This window comes from Polistes dominula, unplaced genomic scaffold, assembly GCF_049000335.1.
Source record: "Polistes dominula isolate Pdom_NZ unplaced genomic scaffold, Pdom_raw_medaka contig_19, whole genome shotgun sequence".
NCBI lineage: Eukaryota > Metazoa > Arthropoda > Insecta > Hymenoptera > Vespidae > Polistes > Polistes dominula.
The window spans coordinates 59,209-72,410 of record NW_028301058.1 but is presented as its reverse complement, the minus strand read 5'-3'; the positions used below and the strand labels follow the sequence as shown (position 1 = coordinate 72,410).

General features: G+C 35.8%; 2 protein-coding genes across 2 annotated transcripts; both read left to right on the top strand.

Moving 5' to 3' along the window:
- The first annotated feature begins 200 nt into the window (after positions 1–200).
- Positions 201–4,904, top strand: LOC107073226 (uncharacterized). The gene is made up of 2 exons (XM_015333775.2): positions 201–1,932; positions 4,205–4,904. Exons 1-2 carry the CDS (start codon positions 552–554, stop codon positions 4,522–4,524), a joined length of 1,701 nt encoding a protein of 566 aa, XP_015189261.2. The 5' UTR covers positions 201–551; the 3' UTR covers positions 4,525–4,904.
- Positions 4,905–7,101: 2,197 nt separating this feature from the next.
- On the top strand, positions 7,102–12,811 carry LOC149031460 (importin-4). Its single transcript, XM_089175900.1, is given in 16 exon segments — positions 7,102–7,499; positions 7,822–7,908; positions 8,001–8,108; positions 8,172–8,324; positions 8,409–8,594; positions 8,678–8,723; positions 8,726–8,971; positions 9,046–9,203; positions 9,283–9,880; positions 9,978–10,213; positions 10,307–10,512; positions 10,592–10,932; positions 11,006–11,181; positions 11,272–11,480; positions 11,551–11,861; positions 11,973–12,811. Coding segments are annotated over 16 exon segments (3,240 nt in total). The 5' UTR covers positions 7,102–7,445; the 3' UTR covers positions 12,098–12,811.
- The last annotated feature ends 391 nt before the right edge of the window (positions 12,812–13,202 follow it).

The following is a 13,202-nucleotide window of genomic DNA, read 5'->3' as shown; positions in this document are numbered from 1 at the left end:
TACAGAAAGGAAAGGAAAGGAAAGGAAAGTAAAGTTCATCATCGATGGGTATGGTAGTAAAAGTTGGTGCCGTCAGACATGACGCGAAGAAGAAATACCATTTGCTGATTCGTCGAGAGTGGGAACGGTTCGACCAATCGATTTGAGAAATAACCACGCTCCTCCAGCTCACATCACGCCTCCAAATAGGAAAGAAGACTATAGAGCTGTTGGGCTCTTGGGAAGGCCGGAAATCCAGTCGCTCGAAAACACAATAATGTTCCACATCATTCGCGTTGGATAGTGGATGGATCGATCGATCGATCGACCGATCGGTTGTGCCCTTTAACCGCTAAAATTGAATCATCAATTAATCAAATTGTGCTGACAAAAATCAACAAAGAGAATAATATTTGTGCGACAGTGAGAATGATTTAACGTTAACTGTTATGTTTGTTCTGTCTTTTTCTTTCGTATCGCTTATCGTATCGCTCGTCGTATCGCTCGTCCTCGTTCCTCGAATTGGGGAAAATGTTCGAAGCGAGTTTGTGAGGATTGTGTGATAAGATTCGATGGATCAAAGTATGATAGTGACGTCGTCATTGACGCGAGGAGGATCTCTCTCGGAGATCAACAGCAGAAGACAACATATGATTACGACGACAACAACGACGACGACAACGACGACGACGACGACGACTACGACGATGACGATGACGATGACAACGTCGACTACGATGAAAAACGAATCGGAAAGTAATAATGTTCATATGCACGGCCAAGAAATACAGTCACAGTCCGTCGGGCAAGTAAGTTCGACGTTAGTGGGTGCTCGTACAGGTTTTGGATTGCACGGGAATCTTTCGCAGCATCAAAACATGGAACAAATAATGTGCAATCCGTCAAACACGGAAGTGACACGTAAACCAGGTGCGCGTCGTCAAGAGAAACCACCTTATTCGTATATTGCTTTGATCGTAATGGCGATACAATCGAGCCCAGTGAAGAAACTGACACTCTCGGAAATTTATTCGTTTCTTCAACAACGTTTCGCCTTCTTTCGCGGTGCTTATCAAGGCTGGAAGAACTCGGTTCGACATAATCTTAGCTTGAACGAGTGTTTCATTAAATTACCGAAAGGTCTTGGTAGGGCGGGAAAAGGTCATTATTGGACCATCGATCCTTCAACCGAGTATATGTTCGAGGAGGGTAGCTTTCGTCGTCGGCCACGGGGATTTCGTCGTAAAGGACAAGCTTTGAAAGCTCAATATCCTCAATATTATTCGGCGGGTGGACCGGTGGTAGGTGTACAAACTGGCTACGACAATTTAGCAGCGTCTGGCGGCATGGATTACGCTAATGGTTATCAAAATCAATATCAGAATTATCAGGAATATGCGATGTATGGACCAGCGGCAGCTGTTTCAGCGGATTGGACTTATCCCGAGTCGAGTTATAAAACACCCCCGATAGCCGAAGTCACCTATAAAACTACCGAAGTCACTTATAAGACCGGGGAACCATCGTCCGTTTATCGTAACGGTGAATTGGTTACGTTTAAGAGCGAGCCCGGTTATGGTACTGGTAGAAATCAGGATCAATTAAGCACCGTGGCAGCCGCTTACAGACCACCAATTGATGGATTTCAACTAAAGGATCACCATCCTCAGCATCAGGAAACAATATACAAGGATAACGAAGGTATGATGATCTACAAGTGCGCGGCGGCCGGTAATCCCACCGTGAACGCTCAAGCTACTACCGGACAAGACTATTACGTGGGTTATGGTGCTATCGGTGTCAACAATCCTGGTGTTCCAGCCACGGCTAACGTCAATGTCAATCTAACCATGCAGATGGTTCATGATCAAAACGGAAACGGCGGCGGCGGCAGTCCAGCTGGAAATGTCGTAGCTTCGGTGCACAGTCAAACACCTGTCGTCACCGATCATGGTCAGTTATTCATTTTTATTGATTTTCTTTCATTTCATTCTCGAATCTTAATCCAGATATACATAAGGTAGGGTGGTTAGGAGCAAGGATTCGAAATGATTGTAAATTGCGAGGAAAACATTATCTCGCGGTGATGATGATGTTGTCGTTTTGGGGCCATCTGGAAGACCGGAGACAGTTTACGAGCTCACTGGCTCGCCCGGCGCCAGAATCCGTAATACGAAACTCAAGAACGCGCACTTTTAACGCATAACTCTACGGATTCGTCGGGCCATTCTGGAATTGTCGTTTCTGGGATGTCGAAATTATTTAAAACAACAAAATACAATGTCTGCAAGTACTCATACAGGAAAAGAAAAAGAAAAGAAAAAGAAAAGAAAAAGAAAAGAAAAAGAACATTGGTAGTTGACATTTACGCGGTGAAAAACGTCAAAGAATCGTAGGAGTTGACAGGACCTATTAGCTGAGATGAACGCACAACCCGCCCAGATGCACTCCCTATCATCTTTTCCTAGCTCCTAATTCTTCCTTTTTAAACTAACACGTGTAAATTCGAAACTTGCCCGCCTTTCTCCTCCCACGCACTTTTGTTTTTTTGTTGTTCGACTCTGACGAAATACTAATTTCCTATTTGTCAAAGTAAGAACAATTTTTTTACGATCATTTAATTGACCATAAATGATTTAACAATAGAGGAAGAAAAAATGTGAAAGTACTACAAATTGATGATACTTGTAAACTTTTTGCCACGTGCAATTAGTAGAGAGTCGCGTGCTGCTTGTAAGAGCGAAAGAGCTTCGGAATCGTGGCCCACTACGCTTGTAAACATTTACAAACGTGATAAACAAGACGTTACTCTAATATACGCTCCACTTACGAATAAACGAAATACAGCAGTAGTAGTAGTAGTAGTAGTAGTAATAGTAGGTGAAGGCAATATTCGAGTAAACGGCTTTTTAACTCGTCAAAGTGTAAGCTCGAGTAGGGAGTTAAAATTTAATGATACTTCAAATTGATAGGATCGAAACAAACAAAGGGTGAACTTGATCGATTATACAATCTCGCAGTGTCAAGCTATAAGCTTATAATCGTCAAGATCTTATATCCAATTTTTATTCGGTTTTCCTTGTCGATAAGTACAATCTATTCCTTCTATATAATACATTTACAAATAATCCTGTAAATGGTCTCGACGGTAACGGATAAACTCGCCACCCACGCATTTACCACCCTTCCAGTTGAACCTTAGTTCACGTGGGCTCGGTTATATCTTCCCATCTCATTTCCGTCAGTCACTGAAGTGTAAACGAGATCAATCTGCACCGGATAGAATTTTCTTTTTTTTTTCTTTTACTCTTTTTTTTTCTTTTTTTTCTCTTTCCCTATGTCCTCCTCCTCCTCCTCCCTCGTCTCTCCCACAATTTCTTCCCCGGTTCTGGTATATTTCTGGCCGCATCTCTCTCTCTCGACATTATTCTCGTTGTGTTACCGCGAATACCGTCTTGGTATTCGACCAGAAACTAGCTACTGTATCCGTCTTTTATAGCAGCACTGTTTTTCGATCGCCTTCGACGCGTTTGTAAAAAAGAAAAAAAAAAGAAAAAAGAAAAAAATTAGCGACGAACACGTTGGCCCACGAGGATCCACGAGCAACGAGACTCGAGCAGCCTTCTTCTCTTCTTCTTCATCTTCTTCGTCTTCGTCTTCGTCTTCTTCACGTCGCAGAGAGAAAGAGAGAGATTTTCAGTGGCATCCGAAAGACCACACACGATGTCGTTTTGAAGCTTGTACGAGAGTTGATGCTACTCTTTAGATCCTATCTTCTGTGTTTTAGAGACTTAACGATAACACACGTATCCTTCTTAACCCTTTTAAAGTGTACGTTGGAATTTATTTTCAATATTTTTATACCTATTTCTAAAATATTACATTTTTTAACAAATTGAAATTTACTGCTCTCTCTCTCTCTATATATAATTTGCGTGTTTTTTTGTTTTTTTTCGACTAACGAAGAAGCAAGAAGTCGAGACACGAGTGAAGTGGTCACTCGAAGCTTGAGACTACTTGAGAACTGGCAGGGCTTAGAATTGATCATACCCCCCCTATACAAGGACCGATTTCTATAACGAGAAAACTTTTGCCTCTTTTATTATGATTTTTCTTCTGTGTACTTTTAAACGATGCACCCATTATGTGTGGTCTAATATTTAGTCAAACTTCTTTCAGTCAAACATCATTCCTAATAATGAAGGATTTATCATCTCTGTTTCAGGCTTGAAAATTCAATGCTCCAATTCAAGTTCAAATAGTTCTGGAGGTAGCATAATCGATAGAAAGCCATCGTACTTTGGTCATCCAACGGGTACCGTGAGCTTGAGTTCCTTGAGTTCTTTGGGTTCTCTGAACTTAAGTAATATCGGTAGTAGTTTGAGTATATCAAACGTACCGAACGTAGCCGTTTCCTCGTGTCTTCATCACGCAGCAAGCACACCACCACCACCACCACCACCACCAACATCGACACCATCTACGACGACACCAACAACACCAACACCGACCATGTATTACGATCAAGTCAAGTACAATATATGAAAAGTGTCCAACTATGAATTTGACTTTGGAAACAATGTCTTCTTATCAACTTACATTACGTGAAAAGTGAACAAGTTTGAAAATAGGGGAAGAAAAAAACATAGAGGGTCGATATTATCCTCGCACAAAAATGATTTCATTATAATACGCTAGAATGATGATGATAATGACGATGAGGAGGACATTACTTTGTTCTTCTTCGATCTGACTTTGATAGTTGCCCACCTAGAGGTATTTTAATATGTATATGTATTTATAATTAATTCATTAAATAGCGTTATAATAATTTAAGGACAAGCACATTTTCCCTCTATTTTCTTCGAGCCAAATTTGTAGAACTTTGAATGGAAAAAGAAGGAAAGGAAAAAAAAGAAAATAAGAAAAATAAAATCTAGAGTATTGTTCATTTATTGATCATATGACGTCAACCGGTATCCCAGTAAATTCTATAAACGCGAATGACGTACTTACTTATTCGCCCTCTTTCCTACGCGTTGATTCGAATGCGAATGAATATCCTCCTCTTCGGTTTTGTGGCAACGATAAGAAAAGAAAACTCGACGGAGATTGGCAAATTTGTAAACACAGTAAGATATTGAATAGGAATAAGGATGATTCGATAGAAACGCGGTTTTCTTCCGAAAAACCGCAATGACAACTTCTCCGTTTATGGTATTTTTGTTCAATTCATTCAAATATTCTCCCATATTTGGAAAGATCAAAAACAAACAGCCCTCTACTACTTAGGGGTCTACTTAGTAGTACTTTGCTTATGAACATCTTTCACGATGTTCTTCCATGCTCTGACTTTTTCGTGAAGATTTTTTTTTCAACTGAACAGGAAAACGGGGGGGGGGGGAAAAGTAGAAGAAGAAAAAAAAATAGTTGTAACGACAGAGAGCCATATAACAGCTAGCAGCACAGCAAAGATAATGGGAACGTAAGCGATAGTGTAACATGTTGCTAGCAGTCCTCCTCAAAGTCCGAGCTAGTCGTAAAAATGTTCGTAAAAATGTTCGTAAAAATGTTCGTAAAAGAAAATCCGCATCCTCGGATCTTGACCGAAAAAAAAAAGGATCGGTAGGTTGTTACCTATTCGAGTGATATAGAATCCCTTTTTGAATATCGCGTTACCCTTTGTGCCGCCTTTGGTAATGTAAGGTTGCGGTCCTTTTTATTTTCTTGTATTTTTTTCTACAGAAACGCAACTCGATAATAAATATCGTCACCGTCCAAAAATAACTTTGACATCTGATTTGAATTTCGTTATCGCAAACGAGAGGAATGTTGTTACGCTAAGAAGATTCATCGAATTGGTCATCAGATAAAATAGACAAAACAATATTCCAAATCAAATAATGCAATAAGTAAGTCAAAGATTGATTTGTATCCTATAACTATCATTAACTATCACTAACTCACTATCATTTATATCAACGTAATTAGCTTGAAATGGAATTCAACAAAAGTGAGTATGTACATTTAGTTAAATACGAAAGAAAAGAGATCATCCTCAAATCGATCATCCAACGTTTGGTTGAATCGGGTTAGGCAACTAAGTGGAAGGATTGCTTATACAATAAATTAGAGGAACGTTCATGATGTGTATGATGAAGAGAACGTACGTATATATATGGTGTCGGCTTACACGAAGCAGATTCGACGCAATCGACATTAATTTCAAGATGAACACAAATCATTTTCTTCTTCAACACAACAATCGCGTACAAAGAGACGACTCATGATAATACTTTATTTACATTTATAAGTATTTAATTCTTTTAGATTTTCATTAGAAAAATATAGGCTGTTGTAAACATTGACAATTTGTAATTGCATTTATTACTCTATTTGCAACTGTTTAACTGTTTAACTGTTTACAAAGTGAAATTTCTTGACACCCTGTAGATCTTCGATCGGCCTAAAATTTAGTTAACTAACTAAAATTTCTCCCGTTTTCTTACAAGATTCGATTTAATGCATTTCGACGATGTGCACGAGGTGCAAGAGAAGTCACTCAATGGGACCGACGACAGCTACATTGCTACATTTAAAGTGGGCTTCTTTCGGATCCTATACCCACAATAGGGGCACAAAAATGCCACACAGTTGTTTGTTTGTTTGTATTTATTTAAATAACATTTCTAAAGTATTTCTAAGGTAAGTCGATCGTGTCATACCTATGAGAAAGAAAGAAAAAAAGGTAATCAGACTCCTAGTTTCATATTTTTTCATCAAATCTACAAGCTATACAGCTCATTTCGGGAAAGTATAAAACGCAGAAACGATAACGTCGATATTTCTACGAAGTAACGTTGGGTAAATTTTTAAAATAGCAGCCTTTCGAAGAGTCTGTTAGATGACTGCATTATTTCAAGGTATTTTCGCAGTGCCGGCCTACGTGAGAGACGAAACCTATACCGAGAGAGGAATAGGGCTCCTGTAAAATAATAAACTAATCTCGATAATGTGTCTGTGTGTGCGTGTGCGTGTGCGTGTGCGTGTGTATGTGTAGTACTCTTATGTTAGATCAAATCAAATTACGTGCTTCGTGATTTACATTATACAGGCACATAGCTTTAAAAAAGAGAACAAAACAAAACAAAACAAAAAGAAACTCATTTAAAGTTCGTCGACTGTACTTGGAAAATTATACAGTTGAGAAAAACCAAACAAACAAAATGTTTCAATTACAAATTGCCAAATGTAAATAGTGCAGTTGACTCATCTACCTACCATCATACATATATACATATATAGAGAGAGAGAGGAACGATTAAGTCGAGTGCGCATGCGCGTAAAAAGCGCCACACGTTTTCGTTTTACTAACGAATCGTTTTAGCGGTAGCGATAAACCCGTGCTTTTCATGAAATTCATTTCTGTCAGAATAATATTTTGTAGTTTTTTTTATTGATTGATAATGGAGCAAATACTATCAAAGCTACTCGTAGCTGATAATGCTACTATACTAGAGGTATGTACCTTAATCTAATGATATTTCATAGGATTTCAATAAATGGATTTATCTGCAAACACTGTAAAACACGTGTTTATTTCCAAGTACAGTCATTTATTATATTTATCATATGTTTACATTGATTTTCTATTTGAAAATCTTTGTCTATTATAGAAAATGTTGAAGATGAAATATAATTGTTTAGTTTGAGTGTAGACAATGGTAGGACTAGTGCATTTCCATGCACTTAACCTATATTGCAAATTTGACTTTTTTTCTGGAATTTCTACATTTGTAGTTGGAACATTTATGTAGAATTTGTAATATTTGTTATATCCAGGGCACTGCAGAACTACGAAAAGCATTCAAGGATTATGAAAGTACAGCCGCTTTATACCGACTTGTTGTATCTTCTGCCAATCCACAGGTACGTATATAATATTGTATGTTTCTTAATGACAAAAATATACTATTATATTGATATATAATATAATACGCTTGAAATACGCTTGTCTTTAGATTAGGCAGTATGCAGCGGTTTTACTTAGAAAGCGTTATAGCAAAGGAAAATATTGGACAGAATTACCATTACATATACGTACTGACTTTAAAGCGACGATCCTACCTGTAAGCACAAATATTTTATTCATTATATTTCTTTCATATGTTATAGTTGATTTGTTTAATTAGGCACTATGCAACGAATCAGAAAAACCTGTAAAAAATTCTATAGTCCAATTAATAGGAACTATAGTTAAACACGAATTACCCAATAACAGTTGGCCAGAAGTATTGCAGTTAGTACATCAATTAGTTCTGAATGAAAATGTATTTCACAAAGAGGTAATCAATGCTTTTTGGCTGCTCAATTTTGACCACTTGACAGTTTAGTTTTAGAGTTGAAATTAATTGTTGTTCATTATACAGTTAGGTATGTATACATTGGCAACTATGACGGAGGTAGCACCAAACGCATATAAAGTTTATGCAGACTCTGTTGTCACTCTTCTTTCTCAAACATTAAATAATCTACGAGATTCAGAATATTCTATTGCATTTTATGCTATACAAACGTTACAAAATTTAATTCCGTTAGTTAATGAAAATCAAAATGTACGTACCGAATTGACATTAGTATTATAAAAGTAGTATTCTTCTTAACACTTAAATCGTATTAACGACTATATTTGATACAGATGATAAATGCCTACAGTCGTATGATGCCACAGATTATGTCGACGATACAGGTTTTGCAGCAGTCGATGAAGATAAAGCTACAACATCTTTCGAATTATTAGACGATTTGTGTGAAAATGAAATTAATGTAATAGCACCGCATGTGAAGGCACTTATTAGCATGTGCCTTGTTATTGCCAGTAACAAATCTTTATCCGATCCTCTTCGCGTTAAAGCAATTTGCTTTATCAGTTGGCTTGCAAGAACTAGAAAAAAGAGTCTTATTAAACACAAATTGGTTGAACCAATTGTCGGTAAGGATTTATATTTATATGTATAATATTTTCTCTTTTATATTATATTATGGCAGAATTAATGCAATTTACAGATACATTATTTGCTCTCATGTCATCTCGTCCCGATGATGACAGCGAAGAGGTTTACTTTAGTAACGATAACGAAGATAGTACACCTATTACCTGTGCAACTCAAACATTGGATACATTAGCATTGCACTTGCCCCCTGAAAAACTAATTCCACATTTGGTACTTACTTGATTATTATATGATGACTAAAATTTTGCAATAATGAAAATAGATATTTGTCGTCGTCTTTCTCTTTTAGTTGAAGCACATTGAACCGGGTCTTCAAGGATCTGACATTTATGCTAAAGCATCATCGCATTTAGTTATGGCAGTACTTGCTGAAGGTTGCTCGGAACATATACGATCAAAGTATTTAGAATCATTCTTACGGTGCATTTGTCAAGGAATTGCCGATGCTGCACCTATTGTAAGAAATGCTGCTCTATTTGCCCTCGGCCAATTTTCCGAACACTTACAACCAGATATATCACAATATTCGTATGAACTATTACCTGTATTATTCGAATACCTTGGTCAAGTATGTACTCTTATTAGACAAGAGAAAAAAGAACCACCGTCGATCGATCGAATGTTTTATGCTCTTGAAATGTTTTGTGAAAATTTAAATGAAAGTTTATTACCGTATTTACCTACTTTGATGGAAAGAATTTTTGAAATATTAAACGCAGACACTTCGTTACATGTTAAAGAATTAACATTGAGTGTCATTAGCTCGGCAGCTTATGCCAGTAAGGAAAACATGTTGCCTTATTTTGAAAAAATTATTGCTATTCTTAATGGTTATCTTACGGAGAAACAAACGGATCAAACTATGTGTCTTCAAATGCAAGCAGTTGGTTGGTTTTCAAATGATATTATGTCATTGCAAATGTTTAATAATAATATAAATCACCTGCAGATATATATAGTACACACATGTATTTCAATTTACAGATACACTTGGAATAATTGCTAGAACGATAGGAGATGACAATTTTGCACCACTGGCAACTACATCTCTCGAATTTGGATTAAATTTATTGAAGGAAACTGAAGACCCTGACATGCGAAAATCTATTTACGGCTTATTTGCTTCCATTAGTAAAGTTATGAAAAAAGATATTGCAATAGCGCTACCTCAAATTGTTGACTACGCGATAAACAGTATACAAAGTTCTGAAGGTATAGTGGTAAGTATTTAAAGAAATATCATCACAAACGCATCACTTTATTTCAATGATTAATATTGATTTTCGGATTTTCTAATTTTCTGATTTTCCCAGACTCATTTTAAAGAAGATGAAACTACCGCTTTCTCCATATATGAAGATCTAAGCGATGAAACTGAAGATGAGGAGGATATAGAAAATACAGATAACGAAGAAGACGGAGATGATGAAGATGTAGCGGGTTACAGCGTAGAAAATTCTTACATCGAAGAAAAGGAAGAAGCAATTATGGCACTTAAAGAGATCGCTCAATATACAGAGTAACAATATATTTATTATTAATTTTTCATGTAGATCTATGACTAATAATTCATATTTATCAATTTCTCTTTCCCATAGAGAAGCATTTTTGCCATATCTTGAGAAATCATTTGAAGAGATCTTCAAATTAATTAATTATCCCCAAGAGGATATTCGAAAGGCAGCTATAGAGGCTTTATTACAGTTTTGTATTAATTTTTCCAAAATTAATTCCAACGAAGGTAGACAATCAATGTTCAAAGCATTGTCAGTTTTTATCCCTAAACTGTCGGAATTAATAAGACTAGATGACGAAAGAACAGTAGCTATGAGTGGATTGGATGCGTATTCGGAAATGCTTAAAGAAATAAAGTCTGATGTTTTAATTGGGGAAGGTCATAAATATGCTATTATGAACTGCATAACGGATGTTATGTCTGGTATTTCTAATGTCATTTTATAATTGCTAAATTTCTTACTAATTGTTAATAATTGTACATACAACCTTTAAAGGTAAAACCAAGTGCCAAGATCAGGAAGAAGGAGAGGACGTAGAGATCGAAGCGGAACAAGACGAATTGTTAGTCGAATGTGCAGGTGATCTACTTACAAACCTGAAAAAAGTCATTTCGTCGGAAGACTTTGCAATTTACTTTGAAGTAGTATTATCAATGCTTCTAGAAAGATCGGTAAATCTATTCCTCCCTGTATTTTTTGAATAATCCTTCTTCATTCGTTATTCTCTCTCATTACTTTAATATGATGTGTTTTATTCATAGAAAAAAAACAAATCCGATACGCAAAGAGCTTTTGCAGTTGGAACTATTTCAGAGTGTATTTCTGGCCTTAAACAAGCTGTCGCCGCTTTTTTGCCCCAACTACTTCCTATGTTTTTAAAGTTTGCTAATGATTCTAATGCCAATGTTCGCAACAATGCGATATATGGACTCGGTGAGCTTGTCTTACATGGCAAAGAAGCAGTTTTTCCGTATCCTTTCTCAATCTATTTTATTATTTACATTATTCCTCTAGTATATTCTTTAACAACTATATCATAGTCACTATCCTAATATTTTACAAACTTTATCTAGTGCTATTGCTAAAGAATCGCACATAGGTGCTCGAGATAACGTTTTAGGTGCAATAGCACGCTTGATTATTACGAATTATGAAATTTTACCGCTGGAACAGGTATTTCCAGTATTCGTTAATCAATTGCCATTGAAGGAAGATTATTTGGAGAACAAAGCTGTTTTTAAAAGTATTTTAACCTTGTATCAAGTTGGACATAGTATATTACAAGCACACATGCGTACTTTACTTCAAGTTGCAATCAGCGTACTACAAGAAGGAAAAACTTCCGATGACGGTAAATTTGCAAATTATTTATTATTAATAAATGAAATTATTATTCATTGTTTTCTTTTACTTTTCTCTTTTTCTCTCTTTCTCTCTCTCTTTCTCTCTCTCTCTATAACAGAAACAAAAAGTCTTGTAATGGAGTTCGTGCGATCCGCTCAACGGGATTTCCCAAACGATTGGAATTCAATCTACACTGAATTACCACCAGAAATAGCTACAAATATTCAACAAATGTTTTCTTAAATTATCATTTGAATTGATTTAAATATTTACTTGTTTCGAATTCATTTCAAGGTATTCTACACGAAATACAACATTTTCCCTAATTCTAATCGCTAATTGTTATCATCGTTGTACACGATTCTACTGTAATAATCTACTGATGATGTCATTTTATTCTGTAATTATCAAAATAGCTATTATTTAATCGTCGATATAAGATTATTGAAGAAAATAACTTTGAAATATTTTACATCTTGACGAGAATTGGTATTCTATTTCTCAAACAAAATGTCAGCATTGGTTAACCACTTGGTTAGAAAATTCTTGTCTCTCGAAGAAAGGTGCTATTATTCTCTAATTGTTAGTTCTTGTACAAATCATTGTTCATCGATTGACAAAAAAAGTTGATATATTTGTATGAATTAATGTCTACTTTGTAGAGACGACTCCCTGTTAATTATTATGCGAATAGAATGCAGTTACAGTGACAAAAAAAAAATAATAATTTTGTTTGAGAAAGAAGCAAATATTATAAAGATATATATTTATTTTTATCATATAAAAAATGATTAACGTTGCAAAAATCTGAATTTTGTTACCGACTGTAAAATGTGTGCCGCCATCTAGCGGTACGAGCTATTACTTTATTTTACCGACCGGTAAAATATGTGTCGCCATCTAATCGAAAAAGTACGTACTACTTATTACTTGAAATAAATATTTTACATAAATTTATTTAATGAATATTTTCATGTTTTACGTGTATGTATGTTCTCTCTCTCTCTCTCTTTCGTTATTGCTGTTACAGGACACGTCATACTATTAAAAAAACAGATTGTAAATACATCCGATTCCCATCATATCTGCTGAGTACTTGGAAAAATTTCCTGGTATTAAAAAGACAATCAATGGAGTTTCAAAAGAACTTTGAGTTTCAAAAGAGTTCAAAAAGACTTTCAATGGATTATCACACACATCAGCAGCTTCAAAACAACGTACTAGATTTTCAATTGACTTTTTATATAAATTGAAAAATATCTATCTTCAAAATCAAACACACACACACATTAAAGTATTGTAAAAGAAATATGGTATAGTATTATAAAAGAAGATATTAATTTATTCA

Coding starts and splice junctions, on each gene's coding strand:
- LOC107073226 (XM_015333775.2), top strand. CDS start 552: ATGGATCAAAGTATGATAGTGACGTCGTCATTGACGCGAGGAGGATCT. Junction 1,933..4,204: donor ACCTGTCGTCACCGATCATG/GTCAGTTATTCA, acceptor TCTCTGTTTCAG/GCTTGAAAATTCAATGCTCC.